Source organism: Coffea eugenioides, unplaced genomic scaffold (genome assembly GCF_003713205.1).
Source record: "Coffea eugenioides isolate CCC68of unplaced genomic scaffold, Ceug_1.0 ScVebR1_492;HRSCAF=1178, whole genome shotgun sequence".
Taxonomy (NCBI): Eukaryota; Viridiplantae; Streptophyta; class Magnoliopsida; order Gentianales; family Rubiaceae; genus Coffea; species Coffea eugenioides.
The window spans coordinates 7,940-25,351 of record NW_020864334.1 but is presented as its reverse complement, the minus strand read 5'-3'; the positions used below and the strand labels follow the sequence as shown (position 1 = coordinate 25,351).

Below are 17,412 nucleotides of genomic sequence, written 5' to 3'. Positions count from 1 at the left end.
CAATGGAAGATGAAAAAATTCATTTTGTAAAATGTTGGAACAAAAATATTCATTCTATGAAATATAAGGGACCATAAATCAGATTCTGTGAAATATGATTTGATAATTTTGCCCCTGAAAAATGATCACGTGCAATGCACGTAGTGGATTCCATCCAAAAAACTAGAAGAAAAGCTAGATAGGAACCAAATTTAACCAATGTGAATTTGTAAGGGACGTAAAATTATATTTTAAAAGTGAGAGATGAAAAAAGTCATTTTGTAAAATGTGAAGGATGTTTTAAACGATTATTCCTATTACAATCACAATGAAAATACAAATAATAATATAGTATTGGGAATATCATTAATATTTGAAATTACAATGAAAATGCCAATATTTAAAGAATAAACAGCACCCAAATTTCTAATTTGATGCATGCGACATTTGAATTGGTGTAGTTGGAATGTTATCCATCGTATTTGATGTGAGATTTCTCTTTCATCAAGGCAAAGTTGCTGAAACTTTTCGAATTGTTATGTAGGATCGTTGTGGTGTATTTTTTTTTGTTGTAAGCAAATGTTTCTTCCTTTGCAATCTTGCGAGTTTAAAATTTAGGCGTTGTAGAAATGCTTGTAGACAGGCTTGTTCTATGGTGAAATTAAATTGAGGGCTAAGATTGATACGGCAAGGAAGTTGAAAGAGATGATAAATTCCTATTTTTGTTAACGAAAATAATGAATGAACATATGCGGTAATTTGGTTGAAAGAGTGAACCGTAGGATGCTATGTTGTTATCTCTTATTATGGTCTTGTAGGAGTTTTAATTGGAGTGAAATTCTTAATTGGAGGAGTCTTAATTGGAGTAGGAAGGTGTGTAGAGGGAGGAGTCTTAATTGGAATGAAATTTCTTATTTGACGGTAATGCTAGAAAAACAGGAATAAATTAAATGGAATTCTTATATGACAGAAACCTAGTGCAGTCTTTCAAACTTGCACATGATGAATTTTATGGAATAAATTAAATATGAAATGCTAGAAGAATGGAATTGGGAATCAGAAGATGTATGAAGATTTGTCGTTGAAAACCCCTACTCAAATTTATATAGATATAGATATAGATATATGTATATCTCAAGACAAAAGAATTAATTAAAGTTACATACCATATGGTATTCAAATACTGAGGTTTGAAGTTGTGCAATACAATGTAAAGATGATCAATTAAAAGAGAACATATGTAACACCAATTCCAATTAACTTCACATTATTTATTACTTCCAACAAGGGTATGATCGACACTACGTAATCCAAATAATTATTAGTGAGTAAATAGCGTATATAAATGAAAATATTCCAACTAATTACTAGTAAGTTCAAGTTATAATAAAAATATTTTTGCGTGAATTTGGAATGCGTTTGGATTCAATTGATAAACATTACAGTCAAGATGAGCTCAAGTTTAACAAACATTGCTCATAAAAGAAAAAGAAAACTATTAACCAATTCATAAAAAACCTTTTGATGAGCAAGTAGTTTAGTTTTTCACTGATTAGCTCAATTCATTACGTTTATTTCTAAACTACTTCAAAACAATGTTTTAAAAGGAAGAGAGACAAATAAAGCCTTCTTCCTCATGAGGATATAGCCTACATTGATCCATGCTACTCTATCCTCAAGAAATTACGAGTTGGAATGCTACAGAAGAGCAATTAATGGAAATTTACAGGAATGTTTGCTTCCAAATTACGAAATTTTAGCTACCCAATTAATGGAAAGCGAACAGTGTGATCACAGAATATTTCTTCCATTTTTGTAATCAGAACGAGTCTTCCATCTTTCCATGTATGTATAACTGCTTCTCATGTCATAAGAACTTTAGCCGATAATTCTCTTCCGTCTTCTTCTTCTTGTCCTTCACGTTTGTTCATACAGTTTTTGTTAGTTAAAGTTGAACTGCCATTTCTGACATTGACTAACACAAGAAATTGAAGTTGAAAAAAGTGACTTGCTCGATCCCTAAATTCACGCCAAGCCTATAAATATCACCCATTGCTTTTCAAGTTCCTCATCCCTCAGATTATTACAGCAAAATCTTAGCCTTTACAGATTCTAGTAGCCACCCCTGATAAGAAAATAAACAGCAAAATGAGATTTCTTGCTGTCCCATTTCTCTTCTTTTTCTTCCTCTTGCCATCAGCTGAGAGTGTAACGTACAATGTGCAGAGTTACGGGGCGAAATCTGACGGAAGAAGTGATTCCACGAAATCTTTTCTGAGTGCATGGGCTGCAGCTTGTGCCTCAGTTGAGCCTGCAACAATTTATGTTCCACGAGGAAGATTTTTGGTTGGAGGAGCATCATTTTCGGGCCAAAATTGCAAGAATAATGCTATAACCATTCGCATTGATGGAACCATTGTTGCTCCATCTGATTATAATGTCCTTGGACATACTGGTAAGTGGCTCGCGTTTGAAAGAGCTAATGGACTTTCAATATACGGTGGAACCCTTGATGGCCAAGGGACTGGTCTCTGGGCATGCAAAAACTCCGGCAAGAATTGCCCTAAAGGAGCAAGGGTAGGTTGTATAGTCTCCACTGCTTTGCTTTTTCTTTTTCTTTTTCTTTTTCCTTTCAAGAATCGACAACTTTAAATGGATACAATACTAAAAACACCCTCAAGATTTAACTGTAGGTGCAAGAGTTTGAACGCAAGAATTGCCCTAAAGGAGCAAGACTGCTTTGTTTTTTTTTGTTTTTTTTTCCCTTACAAGAATCGGCAACATTTAAACTACTTTAAAGGGGTACAATACTAAAATCACCCTCAAAATTTGATTGCAGGTGTAAGAGTTTGAACGCTTGACCTATAACCAAGACTAAACACATTTCTTTAATTCTGCTGTAGTATTTGTCAAGCAAAATAATCCCACACAAAACTAGTTTCGTATTGTTTTTATATTGAAATTTTATTCCCCGTTTAGTTGAATTAGAATGTATGACTAATCATTTCCCTTAATTTGTTTCTTGTTTTTTATGCTGCTACAGTCACTGGGATTCTACAATTCAAACAAAGTCTTGGTCAGTGGATTAAGTTCGTTAAACAGTCAATTTTTCCATATCAACCTTGACGGCTGCCAAAACACTAGGCTAGAAGGAGTAAAGATTTCAGCTCCAGAAAACAGCCCAAACACTGATGGAATTCATGTGCAATCATCTTCAGGTGTTACAATTACTAACTCTCACATTGGCACTGGTGATGATTGCATCTCATTAGGCCCTGGAAGTTCCAACATGTGGATTGAGAATATCAACTGTGGTCCTGGCCATGGAATAAGGTATCAAAATCGGAAACTTAGTTGCTGTAATTTTGATTTATTTAGTCAATACATTGATTTTGTGCTTGTTTCAGTATTGGCAGTTTGGGAAGTAATTTGCAAGAACCAGGAGTTAAAAATGTGACAGTTAAAACTGTTACACTTTCGGGCACACAAAATGGTCTGAGGATAAAAACATGGGCAATGCCTAGCAATGGATTTGTTACTGGAGTTCTGTTTCAGCATGCAGTAATGGTTAATGTCAAAAACCCCATCATTATCGACCAAAATTACTGCCCAAATAGGGCCAAATGTCCTGGTCAGGTATGATCAAAAGGGTTATTATTATTATTATTATTATTTATGTTTTGCAAAAACATTTATATATAAAAAAGATCAGAAAATGGGAGCTGAGAAATGTGTACATTAATTTTTGCAGGGCTCAGGTGTGAGGATTAGTGATGTGACATACCAAGATGTACATGGAACATCAGCAACTGAAGTTGCTGTAAATTTTGACTGCAGTAAAAAGTATCCATGCAGCCGTATAATTCTGGAAGATGTCAATCTTTCCTACAAAGATCGACCAGCTACGGCTTCATGTGTCAATGCGGGCGGATCTTCATCCGGTCTAGTTGAGCCCAAAGCCTGTTTGTAGGAGAAAATGCATGAAGTTCCATACAGTATTTAAAATACGTGCAAAATAGTTGCACAAATCTTGTAGAAAATAAGGGCTCACTTAAGAAAGTGAAGCAGTCTAGCTTTTTATAATGTACTGTAAAAGTGTAAGTCTTGCTTGTCAAAAGTTCATGGCTCTTTTATGGCCTTCTTGACCAGAGCCTGGCCTTGCGATCAACACACTTTTTTTTTTTTTTTTTTTTTTTTTTTTTTTAAAGGATACCATCCCTTAATATATTAAAAACCGAGAAAAAAAAATACATCAAATTAGAGGGGGGCCAAACCTGACCTCTGTTAAAGAAAAAGAAACATGTAATGATGGAAAATAAACACACATATAAAGGAATTGTAAAGACATAACAGATCAATCCAAAGAAATCATCCACACGAGGGTGCTCCACATTTGTGTGACTGCGAGTGAGCATTGGAATTTGGTTTGAGATCTTGACGTGTTTGCATTGTTTTACCTTTTTTTGAAAGCTGTTTCTTCGCTTTCTTTGAAATCACTTGGGTAAATTGCTGTTGTACTAGATTCTGGTCTTGATCTTTGTGTTTGTCGTGTTGTGAATCGTCTTCTTCTTCTTCTTTTTTGTCGTTATTGCATGTTATACTTGAACGAATAAAACTAATTTGATGTGGTCGGGGAAGTGTACCATGTAATTTTTCCCATTTAACCTCTTCGAACACATCTTTGAAAGCTGGCACTGGATTTTGAGGCACCGTGGTTTTCGTTTCTGTTCTTGTACTTGTACTTGGAACCACAAGGAGTGGTAAGGCAACGTCGGGGTCAGTGGTGTCGACCTTTTGATGATTATCGTCTCCCAAATTCTGCTTCTCAAAAGCTTGGGACCCATCACTTTTATTCCAATTAGAATTTTCAGCATTTTGATTTCTAATTGAAGTATTGTCGGCCATTTGCTGCTGACCATCTCCCAATATTTGCTCCACTAGAATATGGGACTCCTCACAATCATTTCCAGCAATGTGATCGCATGGTCCCTCCCTTTGGTCATCAACAACGAACTTTGCTTTTCCATGCTTGACAGCTTTTTCGTTGCAGTTTTGCCCTGGCACAGCAGCCCCCTCTATGGGCTCCATCATGCCTGGGCCTGCTACCACGTTCAGCTCCACCAGCGCCAATTCTCCCGTATTAGCAGTCCCTTCCATCACTTCCTCTGGTTCGCCAATCACGCGGTCAGCCATAGCGTGAAGAATGGCATCAGCAGCAGCCTCTATCCCCTTCTCCACAAGCACAACCGTAGACCCTCCAAGCTGGTTCAGTAAGCACGATGCATCTCCCACAGCAGTAGTAGGGGTGTCAACGTGCAGTGACCCCTCGGAATGGCTCTTACCCGAATTCTGTGTCGCACCAGATTTCACCCCATCTCCTTCACTCACCCCCCTTCGCTCCTCATCCTCTGTACGCTGCGTGTTAGCTGGTGAGGAGCGAACCTTTGCGCCCATCACCCCTGTGACCAGATCCTCCTGCGTCTTGTGCAAGCGCAAATCAGGGTGCTTCACACGGCAATGATTCTCGCCATGCCCTTGACGATAGCAGTGGCTGCAATAATTAGGGAGGTTCTCAGGGATAAGAACCTGCCAAAAACCATCCCCATCTCCCATATCGACCCACACCCTCGACGGAATCGATTTGAGCAGATCCACCTCAACACATACCCGCGCCACATTCGGTCGCGAAAACGAAGACGTAGCCGCATCCACGAATAGCGGCGTACCCAAGCAGGAGACAAGATGAAATAGACATGGCTTAGCAAATAAGTGAATTGGGAGTTTGGGCAATCTAAACCAGACGGGAGCAAGGGAAGACTCTCTGTTCACATGGAACTTAGATGTCCACTTAAAAACCCTCATGGGGGATCCATTCACATACCACAAACTTCGTCCCCAAACGCGAAGGAAATCCGCTTCACACTGAAATTTCAGCAACACATGCCTATCATCTAACAATCCCACAGTCGCCGTATCCTTCAAATCAAGAGTCGACAAGAATTTCCTCAGGTCAGGCAGCAGCGGCCGCCCCTTAGAGAACTTCCCAACCAAAGTGTAGCGGAATGGAGCAGCAACCACTGCTATGTCAGCCGCACTGAAGACCACCGCAGGCTCTCCACGGTGTGTTGTCATCCTCGCTTGAACTTGCACTACCTCGGACGTCGGTTGTGGCTCAAACAACGCAGAGAAGGCCTTCTTCCTAAAGGGGGAGGAAGAGGCCGACAGCCCCCCACCCGGAGGAGGGGGGGCAGTCTCGGCTGCCATGGTTAAGAGAGGACAGTGTATAATAAATGTCTAAAACTCAAGTTGGATAAGTGCGATCAACACACTTGATATTAATACAACAAAATATGTTCTTTTATGGGTTTAACATCTTCTCTCCTTCATTTAAAATCTATTTGCAAGTAAAATGGCTTTAACATCTTCTAATTAAATGTTTGTGGAACTTTATCCTTGATATCGTCTAGAAATTGAAATCATATTCATATTTGACAAATTTGCGTATTTTAAAATCTCACGGAGGTCCTTGATTTTTTTTTATTTAGTCCCGGAACTAATTATGAAGTCTAATCAGTGGCAAAGCTAGAAAAAATTCTCAGTGGGGGTAAAAGCAACACTAAAATTTTTTACCTACTCTTTTTCTAGTTTTTTAAACAAAAAAAAATATTCACCAAGAAGTACAAAAGATGCATGTATTCCATGAAAAACATAAAAAGACAAACTCAAAATTATTAATGTAATAATAATTTTATTTCAAAAAGCAAACTAAACCATTTACAACTGCTCATGACGAGTTTTCATATTTCGATAACAGTTTACAACCTTTTCATTTTGAACTTTACGAAATATATTTTTTTTAATGTAAGCAACTAAATAATCATTCATCCAAATGTCTCCCATTCTATTTCGTAACTCATTCATCACTATATTCATAACTAAAAAAGCCCTTTATATGGTAGCTGTAACAACAAGCAAATATATGTCGAATGGCTCTCTATTCATCATTACATTAACTCCAATATAAGAAACTAATCAAGGCAAATAAAAAATAAATTATAAATCGATAAAAGCACCATTTCACAAGTTAAAATATTTATCAAATAATCCATTTATTAGTTATTACATTAACTAATCAGTTTTCAAATTTTTTAAAATAGTAGTAGCCTCATGCTCTAGAAATATATTTGCAAACAAATTCAAAATAATAATAATAAGTAATTGTTTAGAACCTGATTTTGATGATCACCAAAAGTTGGTGAAAATTTTAGAAAAGAGTTGCAATGATCAGTGGCGGACCCAAAAGATCAACTGATTCCAGTGCAGTCTCTGAATCGGATGAAATGATCAAGCGGAAGAGTAGCTAGCTTGGTTGTAGAAGGAAGAGTACCTCTCGATTGTGGGGGGGAAATGGGGGCCCAGAGGAGGGAAGGGAAATTAGGGACTGGGGACTAAAGGAAGTGAATGATTTGATTGGTAATTGGTAATTGAAATAAAAAGATTTTTTTAGTTTACTTCAAATAGAATTTTGTGGCCAACATATTCTTTTAGAATTTTACTTCATGAACTAACTTAGAGGACCACGCAATTCTTTTACATCTTTCATAAGAAAACTCCAAAGTATACATTTGAAATTATATCAAAATTTTATGGGTACTATAAGAATTTAAGGGGGGCAGTGCAGGCCGTGCCCCCACCTTAGACCCGCCATTGAGTCTAATGGATTCTCTAAAGTTTTATTTTGAACTTTTTACGCCCTAAACTTTTTTGTTGTGTCAAAGTAGTCTTCTGACTTGTCGATCTGTGAAGCTCAATCTATTTATCCTTGCATATGCACTTTATCCTTACTTCTTGGAGTGAAATTCTGAAAGAATTCAGTGACAAAGAAAACTAAAGATAAAAAAGTGAGCCACTATGTGAGATACAATTCCAAAGAAATAACCATAAATTTGTGTATCTCATAAATGTCTCTTTTCATATTTGTTGTTCTTATAAGTTAAAGCAGTCTACCAATTCTAATTAGGATTCTTCTTTCCAGAAAAAAATATTTCCACTCTTCACAGTTCTATTATTTTCGATTACCAAGCTAAGCATCATATCCATAGAGAAGCAAACTCCAGAGTTTGGATATTGGTTCAATCTTCTATGCTCTTATACTTGGAATTTCCGTATCTTAATGTGTTTTTTCTTTGGCTAAGATAGCATGCACTGACTAGCCAAAAGACTATTTTGTACACACCAAAAAAAATAGTAAAAGGTTATTATGGTCATCTTGAGCTACCAAGATGACATAGTCTTCCCAACCACAAGGGAGCTAAGTGAATAATCACGAATATCAATAGATGTTTTTAAAATTATCCTATATTTATACAATCAAAACTAGTAGGACTTTTCTTACGTTTGGAAGTGAAGTATGTAACCTTCGGAAAATTCATGTGAAGTGTAAAGTAATATTTTGTGCAAAACAAAATTAAATCAATGCAAAAGGGGATTGATTAGTTAACATGTTGGTTAACCATAGTTTGAAATACGGACAAAAAATCACTAACTTATCAAACTATCTATTGAGCTGTGAAAAAGATTCAACTTCTTATTTGGGGCTCATTTGGCAGCATTGTGGGCATTTTGGATTCCGGAATTGCAATCTATATATATAAAAAAAAATCTAGTATCCAATCTTGAGTACAGACTTCGCTAAATCCGTTCATCATATAGTGGTGGCTAGGCATGTCATCATATAGTGGTGGCTAGGCATGTCAATGGGTAGGGTTTGGGTTGGATCTCTTTGATCCAAATCCGCATTCATTAAATTTAGTTAGACCCAGACCCATAAGGGTCTGACAAAATAAATCCAAATCCAGACTCTCTTGGATTTGGGTACCCAATGGATACCCACTGGTATTATTCTAAATACACTAAAGTAAAAATATATTAAAAATATACATATTTCAAAAAATATAAACACCATCCAATTTTTATTTTCAAATAATAAAATTAATATTCAAGAAGGTGGATGCAATATTATGAACTCAAAAAATAACTATTATCGATTATTTTGATTTATTTTTAAAATTTCAACTGTATCTACGTCCAATCTTTCATTTATTTGCCTTTACTTTTTCTCGATTTTTTGAAAATATTTGTACCAATTACAATAACAACGAGAATTAACTTGAAAAAAGAAAACAATCATGAAGTCTTACTGCATTTGATCCAATGATCATAGAATACTAGAATATTTTATAAATTCACTAATATATATATCTATAGATGTGTGTGTATAATTTAATTTTATATACATGGATCTAGATAGGGTCTAGTATGGTTTTGGATTTGGATATGAATCATAGAAAACTAGATCCTACCCAAGCCCGTAATTCTTTTACAAGGTCTGGATCTGAGTAGGGTCTGGATTTGAGAAATTAAATCTAAACCCTATCCAAATACATTGGGTGTGGGTTGGATCTGAATAAGATCTAATCCATTGACATGTTTAGTGGTGGTTGGCAACTGTAATCATAGTGTCAATAGTTGTAGTCATGGTGCTACTTTGAAAGCTTCTAATAAAAATTTGCAAGGAGATGGGATAAGAAATAGATTAAAAAAAAAAGAAATAGAAAATAAAATAAAAAGAGGTATATCTAGGGCTGTCAACGGGCCGGGTCCGGGCCGGAATTCATTATTCCGGACCCGGACCCGAATTACTATCCCGGATCCGGACCCGACCCGTTTACCCGACGGGTCTTTTATTCTATGTTCCGGATCCGGATCTGGCGGGTCCCGGATCCGGATCCGGGTCTACCCGAACAAATTTACCAAATTTTATAATTTCTAATAAAAATGAGAAAAAAATATATTTATAAACTAATTTCTAACTAATGCAAAGAAAAAACCAAATAAGAAAAGAAATCAAATTAATTTTATTAAAATACATCACCCTAATCAAATTATATTGATAAATATATATTTTTTAAATTATTAATTCATTTATATCCGGATCCGGGTCTAATACGGGTCGGAATACTATATTCCGTATCCGACCCGTTTTTTTGTTTGACAAAACGGATCCGGATCCGGATCCAGGAAACGGAATTAAATCCCTACCCATACCCGCAATAATTTCACGGATCCGGTCCGGATCCGGGTCTAGACCCGACCCGTTGACAGGCCTAGGTATATCCATATATGCTGATTTCGGGTAACTAGGTAGTTTAAACTTAGGGGCATTTGGTTTTTTCACAAGCTCTATTTAACTTATGGGAAAATCGTTCAAAACGTCCCTCACATTTTGTAAAATGACTTTTGTCATCTCTCACCTTGAAAAGTGTAATTTGACATCCCTTACAAATCTACATTGGTCAAATTTGGTTCCTATCTAGGTTTCCGTCTAGTTTTTTGCCAGAATTCATCGCATGCCTTGCATATAATTATTTTTAGGGGCAAAATTATCAAATCAAAATTTACACAATCCATCTATACTCCCTTACATTTCACAAAATGAATTGTTTCGTCCCTCACATTTCACAAAATAAAATTTTTCATCCCTCACATTTAATAAAATGAATTTTTTTATCTCTCATTGACCATGTATACGAATAGTTTTTTTTTTTAATTCACGTATATATCTATTTAATTTCACCCGAACAGTATGAATAGTATGTAATATATCTCTATTTGATTTCACCTAAATAAACTAATTGTAGTTGTACATATGCTATTCAATAGATATATACATGGGTTTAAATCTAATAATTTTGTTTTAAACCCATATATATATATTTGTATTTGATTTTACCATGTAAATCTATTCAATATTTGTAACATTTTCTATTTTGGTAATAATTCATTTATTAAGTTGTGTAATAAAACCATCTGATTAATCGGTGTTAATTCGAATTCTATAGTCATGCTAACAAATTGTAATTTAAATTTGAAATTTTTACTCGCTACTTTTAAGACCAGCAGTTGAATTTCTTACCTTATGATTATCTTAAAATTTGAAAGTGTCAATCACTTACTTCATATGTCATATTTTTCCTTTGTTTATTTTTTCTATCTAAATTTAATTCGATATAAATACTTGATAAGGTTTAGAATTAAATATCTTATTTGTTTTCAATTTGCGAGTAAAAAGAATGAACATGAGTAAAAAACTAACAATTTTTTTAAACCCCTATATATATTTATTTTAATTTCACTTGAACAGTATGTTCAGGTGAAATCAAATATAAATATATTACATGCTATTCATATTGTTTAGGTGAAATCAAATATATATATATATATATATTAGTTTTAAAAAAAAGTTATTCATACATATGATCAATGAGGGATGAAAAAATTTATTTTGTAAAATATGAGGGATGAAAAAAATTCATTTTTGTGAAATGTGAGGGACTATGGATCGGATTATGTAAACTTTGATTTGACAATTTTGCCCTTCAAAAATGATTACAAGCAAGGCGCGTGGTGGATTCCGACCAAAAATTAGTTGAAAATCTAGAGAGGGACCAAATTTAACCAATGTATATTTGTAAGGGACGTAAAAGTATATTTTAAAAGTGAGAAACGAAAAAAGTCATTTTACAAAATATAAGGGACGTTTTGAAGGATTTTCCCTTAACTTATTTAACAGAAGTTATGTATGAGAAGTATTTGTTATTTGGTTAAACCTCGAGGTTTGATTGGTAGTTTGATCAAACCTCAAGGGAGGTTAATGTAATTAACCTTTGTTTAATTGACCCCTAATAACTATACTATCCTAATTATTCTCTTTCTTATTTATAGATCACACATCGGTAAATGCACCATGAATTTTTTTTGCCCAAATAATTCAGTTCTTGAAAAAAATTCCCAAGGTAACATAAATTGAAATATATAGCCTTTCCAATATATTTCATTGCACATGGACTTCTAATGGATATTATTGAATGCAAATATCTACTCCTATTACATGGCAGCCCATCTTTATTCTTTACTCTCTTTTTTTTTTTTAAATTGACATTACAAGAAAAATTTTATTATACGAGGCACACCATATCTACTTAAAAATAATAGTTATTCCAACTTCATTGTTCTGATTTAGTTTGAACACGACTTTTCCTTTCTTTCCTCCATTCTTACTAGGATATATTCTAGTACAATTAATTTTTTCAATCGACATTTTCTTCTTTTTTTTTTCAATCCCTTCATATTGAGATATATACTTATAGCTAATTTGTTTGACATTCTTTTTAAGAAGATCTATAGTTATTCATTCAGGTATAAGAGTAATTTAAAAAATAGATTAAGGAAATATTGGAAGTAAAGGGGCAAAAAAGGAAAAGGAAAGGTGAAAAGGCATATGTGAACTAAATAGGTTTTAAAGGGAATATATGATGTAAAAGTGTGTTACTATGGAAATATTTTTTGAAAACAAAGTTATTTTGGACACAAACTCAATGTGCCATTCACGCTAGTATTTGTAACGAAGTTCCATGTCATGAAGCCCTTTTTTGTATACATCCTCTATTGGTTATGGACCAACTAATTAATATCAAATGATTTAAAAAAGAATTAATATCAAATGGTTGGATGAACAAGCGATGCAGCACATACTTATCAAGAAAACATCACTATAAGTTTAATTAATTTGGATCCTTTCTCTGCCTACAAATAACAGACTACAAAAATTACTGGGAAATGTGGAGAATAGCAAGTATGCTATGAGGCAAGGCAACATATTAATACATGCATGCATACAGCCATGCAAGGTTTTCATTTGCATCACATATCATTAACAATTCCAGTCACAATACACAAATCTCTCTTGTTCTGTTCCATGCAACAAAATTGCAGATGCCTTATCCATCTGCTTATCTCCAAACGGAATAACTGAACATACATACTTTCCTATTTCTCTATGATACTATCAAAGATTAAAAAATAAATGGTTCAAAAGTTTATTAGATTCATTTTCTCTTTCTCTTTGTTTATTTTTGGCGCATAAAGGTCACTATTCCCAATCGAACAGCTTTAACTACGGGTAAATCAAGGCTATTAATTGCTTGAACCCCGCATTGAAGGCTATTATTATTATTTTTTTTGGTTAAGTTAAAATTTATTCCCAACCAGCATAATGTACGCGACAAATCATTATACTAAAGAAAAATTGACAAACAAAATCTAGCCAACAATGTTTTGACCAAATCATAACACGAGCAATCTTGAAAAGATAAAACAAATTCCAACCCATAAGGTTACAATGAAACAAGAGTATTCTCATATGTTGATCAAAACATATGGATAGAGCACACCTAGAAGAACAGCTAAGGCAGACATATAGATTGAGACAAGGAGAATTGACTTTTTGGCTGATTTGGATAATGTTTCAAAGGCTGACTTTAACCCCGCATCACAATGTTTCAAGGAGAATTGACTTTTTGGCATCGATCATGTGTAAAGAGATCAACTTACGTAGGTTGCTAAAGTAATGCTTCACATGTTCATATCTATTAGAGTACTAATTTTTGGCTTGCAAGAAACTAACTGCATTCAGATTCAATCATCTCACGTGCAATTTTGCCGCCCCGATTTACATTTTAATTCTCGTAATTGGTGGAGCAATACTTTAGCTAACGGCGGTTGAGAGGCTGTATTTGCTACATAGAACTCCTGACTTTGGTTGAAAGGCCAATTTTTCACAAACCTTTTTCATCATATGCACGTCGATAAGTTCATGAACCTGCCTGGTAAAGCTGTCAGATTGACCAAATAAAGTCAGAGTCGAATGTATTTTACGAATCCATTTACAGGGCGATCTAATACACTATTTTTGAGGTAAGAATAGCGCTGACTAAGGAAAGCTAAGACAAAAAAAAAAAAAAAATTCAATAGATTGAATCAAGGTAAACTTGAGTACAAGCCCTTGCAGCATAATCATTAGACACATTTTTATTACATTTTCTATTTATGAGCTGAAGCTTAAGTTGGATAGCAAAGTAACACATGCTATCCAATACGGATATTCTTTAGCAAACAGGAGTATTAGAAATTAAGAATGAGTTCACATGGCTTCCCCTGGTTGGTAAACATTTCACCCAAATTAGCGAACCAATTTCCGCCATTTGGATGCATCAGAACCCTCAAATGATTTGCCAAACAATAAGGAAGCTTCACATACACTGTATGATGGTTTCATATTGAGAAAGCTTTCATATTCTTAGTCAACTTCTTTACTTTTTGGGGTACAAACTTTGTCAAACTCCTAAAGAACCATCTTGGGGGGCAATTTCTGTAAGTAGAAAGCTTTATGTAAAAGCTACCAATTAAGGGGAAAATTCAGCACACGAAAAACAATGAAATTCAGCATCTGACTACTTAATTTCCTTCTGTAATTAGTAGTGTCAATTTTGAGTAACCAAATGAACTATTACATATTCACCACGTTATAGATGCATCTACACGTATCATTCTTCAAACTCCAAATTTATGTTTGGTTAGGGAACGGAACATTACCTTCTAAGTACCTAATGCTTGGCCCGTAAATCACTTTACTCCCTGAAGTTGATTTAATTGAGGACACTTGATGGGGTTCCTCACTAATTGAGAACTTTGCTTAGTTGTTTGGAGCTAGAACCCATAACCAATGCGTGCATTTTTTTTTTTTTCACAAAGAAATGATGCAAATTGGACTTGCATAATGGAGGTGATGGCAGCCAGAAAAGGGACATGAGGATGTTACATTTAGACTTATCAACCTTAAGCAACTAATGGACGTAAATGCGGCTTCCCCGATTTCGTCTCTTGTTTTCACACCCCAGGATGCAATGCACCTGCTATTGTTTTCTTACTACAGACTGTAGAATACCTATTTTCATTTATTTAATTTAGGCACTTTGTGGTCAAAATCAATGTACCAGAACTTTATCCCAATTGAATAATAAAATAGACCAAATCAACATGTCCAGGCCTATCAACCAACAACTATTTGGGCAGTTAGCCACCGCCAAAATCTTTAAGACTTGGTGGGATGAGAGGTCAATGGTTCAAATCTTACCTCCCGTCACTTGTCACTTTAAGTAGCTTCTTATAAATCCATACGTATGCGTAGTGCACTTATTTGATTCGATGGTGGTTCAATCCCCGTTCATTCCCCTCTAGGTCCAGTTGGACCCTCCATCTAGAATATATTAGAGTATGAGTTGGAGTAAATTTAGAATAGATGAGTAACAATTGACAAAAGGAAAAAAAAAAAAAAAGGTCCAAGGCTAACAAGATCCTATAATTCATTTCCCTATCCCACCAAAAGTGAAAACCACTTGTGCAGAATCTAGTCTTCCATTCTCTCCCTTCTCTCTAGAACTCTACGAGTCAAGATCTTCTTCATCTCTTCCAGAGGAGAGAAATCAAATCTGGTATTTCCCCATAGGAAAAAGTATTCTTTATAGTTTTTAGTTTCTCTTATTTGAATAAATTTTCTCCAAAGATTTCCTAATGAGAGATTCTTCCCTCTTAGGATCTCCCAGTGAGAGTTTTTTCTCTTCTAAATTGTTTTAGTGAGAGTTTTATTTTTTTCTGAATTTTTTCTTGTGAGAGTTTTTTAGCTTTTTATCTTTGTAAAATTTTAAATTTTGTGGATCTAAAATCTAGTTTCTCACATCTATAATTTCTCCACTATTATTATATCTAAATTTCACTTTGGACTTGAACTAGTTTTAATCAGATCTGATTGTTAGCAGACATACACTGATTTATTGGGTTATAGTGATTCATCCGAATGAAAGATATATAGGAGCATCAATGTTATCTTTAATTGTATTGTTTTCTTAGATCTGTTATATCTATTGATTTCAAATCTATATCTGTCTATGTCATGTTTGTTTGTTGTATTTTCTGTCATTGTTTAAATGAAATTATCTTTTCTATAAAAAAAAATTTCACTGTCCCACCTAATGCTTCAGTACCAAGATTCCAAATTGAAACAAAATTCTGATTGGGCACGAAGTAATTTTTAAACGAAATTGCACATGTCCAGCATCTAGCCACAAGCACTCATATTTTTCCAAAACTATTGTACAGTTTTTTTCCCTCTTCCCGAATCTTTTTTTTCTTAACAAAGAAATTATACAAATTGGTTTTGCAGAATGGAGGTGATGGCAGCCAGAAGAGGTATATGGTTTCCTTTTGTGTTGGAGCCTTGTATGGATTCAAGAAAATGGTTTTCCTCTAAGCAATCATATAAAACTTATAATATTTTGTAAAACAATTATTTTCATCACATTTGTACTTGATATACGCCTGTGCAACACATGCTTATAGGGCAAAGGTGGAAATGGATTATTTCATCACAATTATACATTACATTCACTTTGGCCTTTACCCCATTATCAATTTTGCCAATAACTTTGGATTTTACCTCATTATCAAGTTTCCCATCACTTTAGACTTAATACTTGGCTTAATCTGGCTTCTTACGCATAAGTGCCTGAACAATTTAATTATTTACTGCAGTTAAACGTAGGGCTATCAGTGGCGGGCTAGTCTGAGCCCGGCCCATTCTACAAGAGAAAAAGCATGCTGAGTCTAAACTTTAATTAGATTGGGCAAAATTTGAATCTAAATATTAGGGTCGAATTAAATGTGAACCGAATTTAAATCATGCTAGACTCGTGCTTGATTAAGGTCCAACTCATAAGTGAATATAACTATACACATAAAGTATAGGGTTAAAAGTAGAAAACCCCTACAAACTATCACACTAGTTATACTTTACACCCTAAAGTATTTTAATAGGCATTTTACACCCTTAGTCACCTAAAAAAAGCACAAAAATTAAGACTATTAGGGTCAAAATGGTGGAAAAATATGAAAATATTGAGCAACTATTGTTGCAATTTTTAAAATCTCATAATTTTCTTCAGTGCATCATAACGCCATAACTTTATATAATCAACAAAATTTCACTTGAAATCTTGACAGAATTAAAATTGGGGTGGAACCCAAAATTTTTCATATGAATTAAACACAATAATTGCAACAAAAATTCAGCATTGAGCCAAAATTAAAACCCACATATTAGTAAACAAAATATTAGACTCAGAAATTTCAATAAAACACTTAAATTATTTGCTCTTCCTTGATAACAATTTTTTCGTATGTAGGCTAACTTGATATATGTAGTAAAAAAGGGTTGGAGGAAGTATAATGGGGTATATTTGAATAGAAATTTTGGTACTTAGGTTATAGCACGGCAAGAGACTCAATCAAATTAATTTGCGTGCGCCTCAGGTGTTCGCACAAATATTGTTCGCCTGGCCACGCAACAGTCATTGGACAGCAAGTAATTACGTTGGTCAATGTTCCAATGGGTCTACTTAATAAACAATTGAAAAGCAAACATAATAATAAGCATGAAAGATAAAATAGCATAGAAATTATATGGTATTTGAACTGCAT

General features: G+C 34.4%; 1 protein-coding gene across 1 annotated transcript; it reads left to right on the top strand.

The window, feature by feature from the left end:
- Positions 1 to 2,127: 2,127 nt before the first annotated feature.
- On the top strand, positions 2,128 to 4,038 carry LOC113758347 (polygalacturonase-like). The gene is made up of 4 exons (XM_027301261.1): positions 2,128 to 2,556; positions 3,023 to 3,312; positions 3,387 to 3,615; positions 3,731 to 4,038. Exons 1-4 carry the CDS (start codon positions 2,128 to 2,130, stop codon positions 3,947 to 3,949), a joined length of 1,167 nt encoding a protein of 388 aa, XP_027157062.1. The 3' UTR covers positions 3,950 to 4,038.
- The last annotated feature ends 13,374 nt before the right edge of the window (positions 4,039 to 17,412 follow it).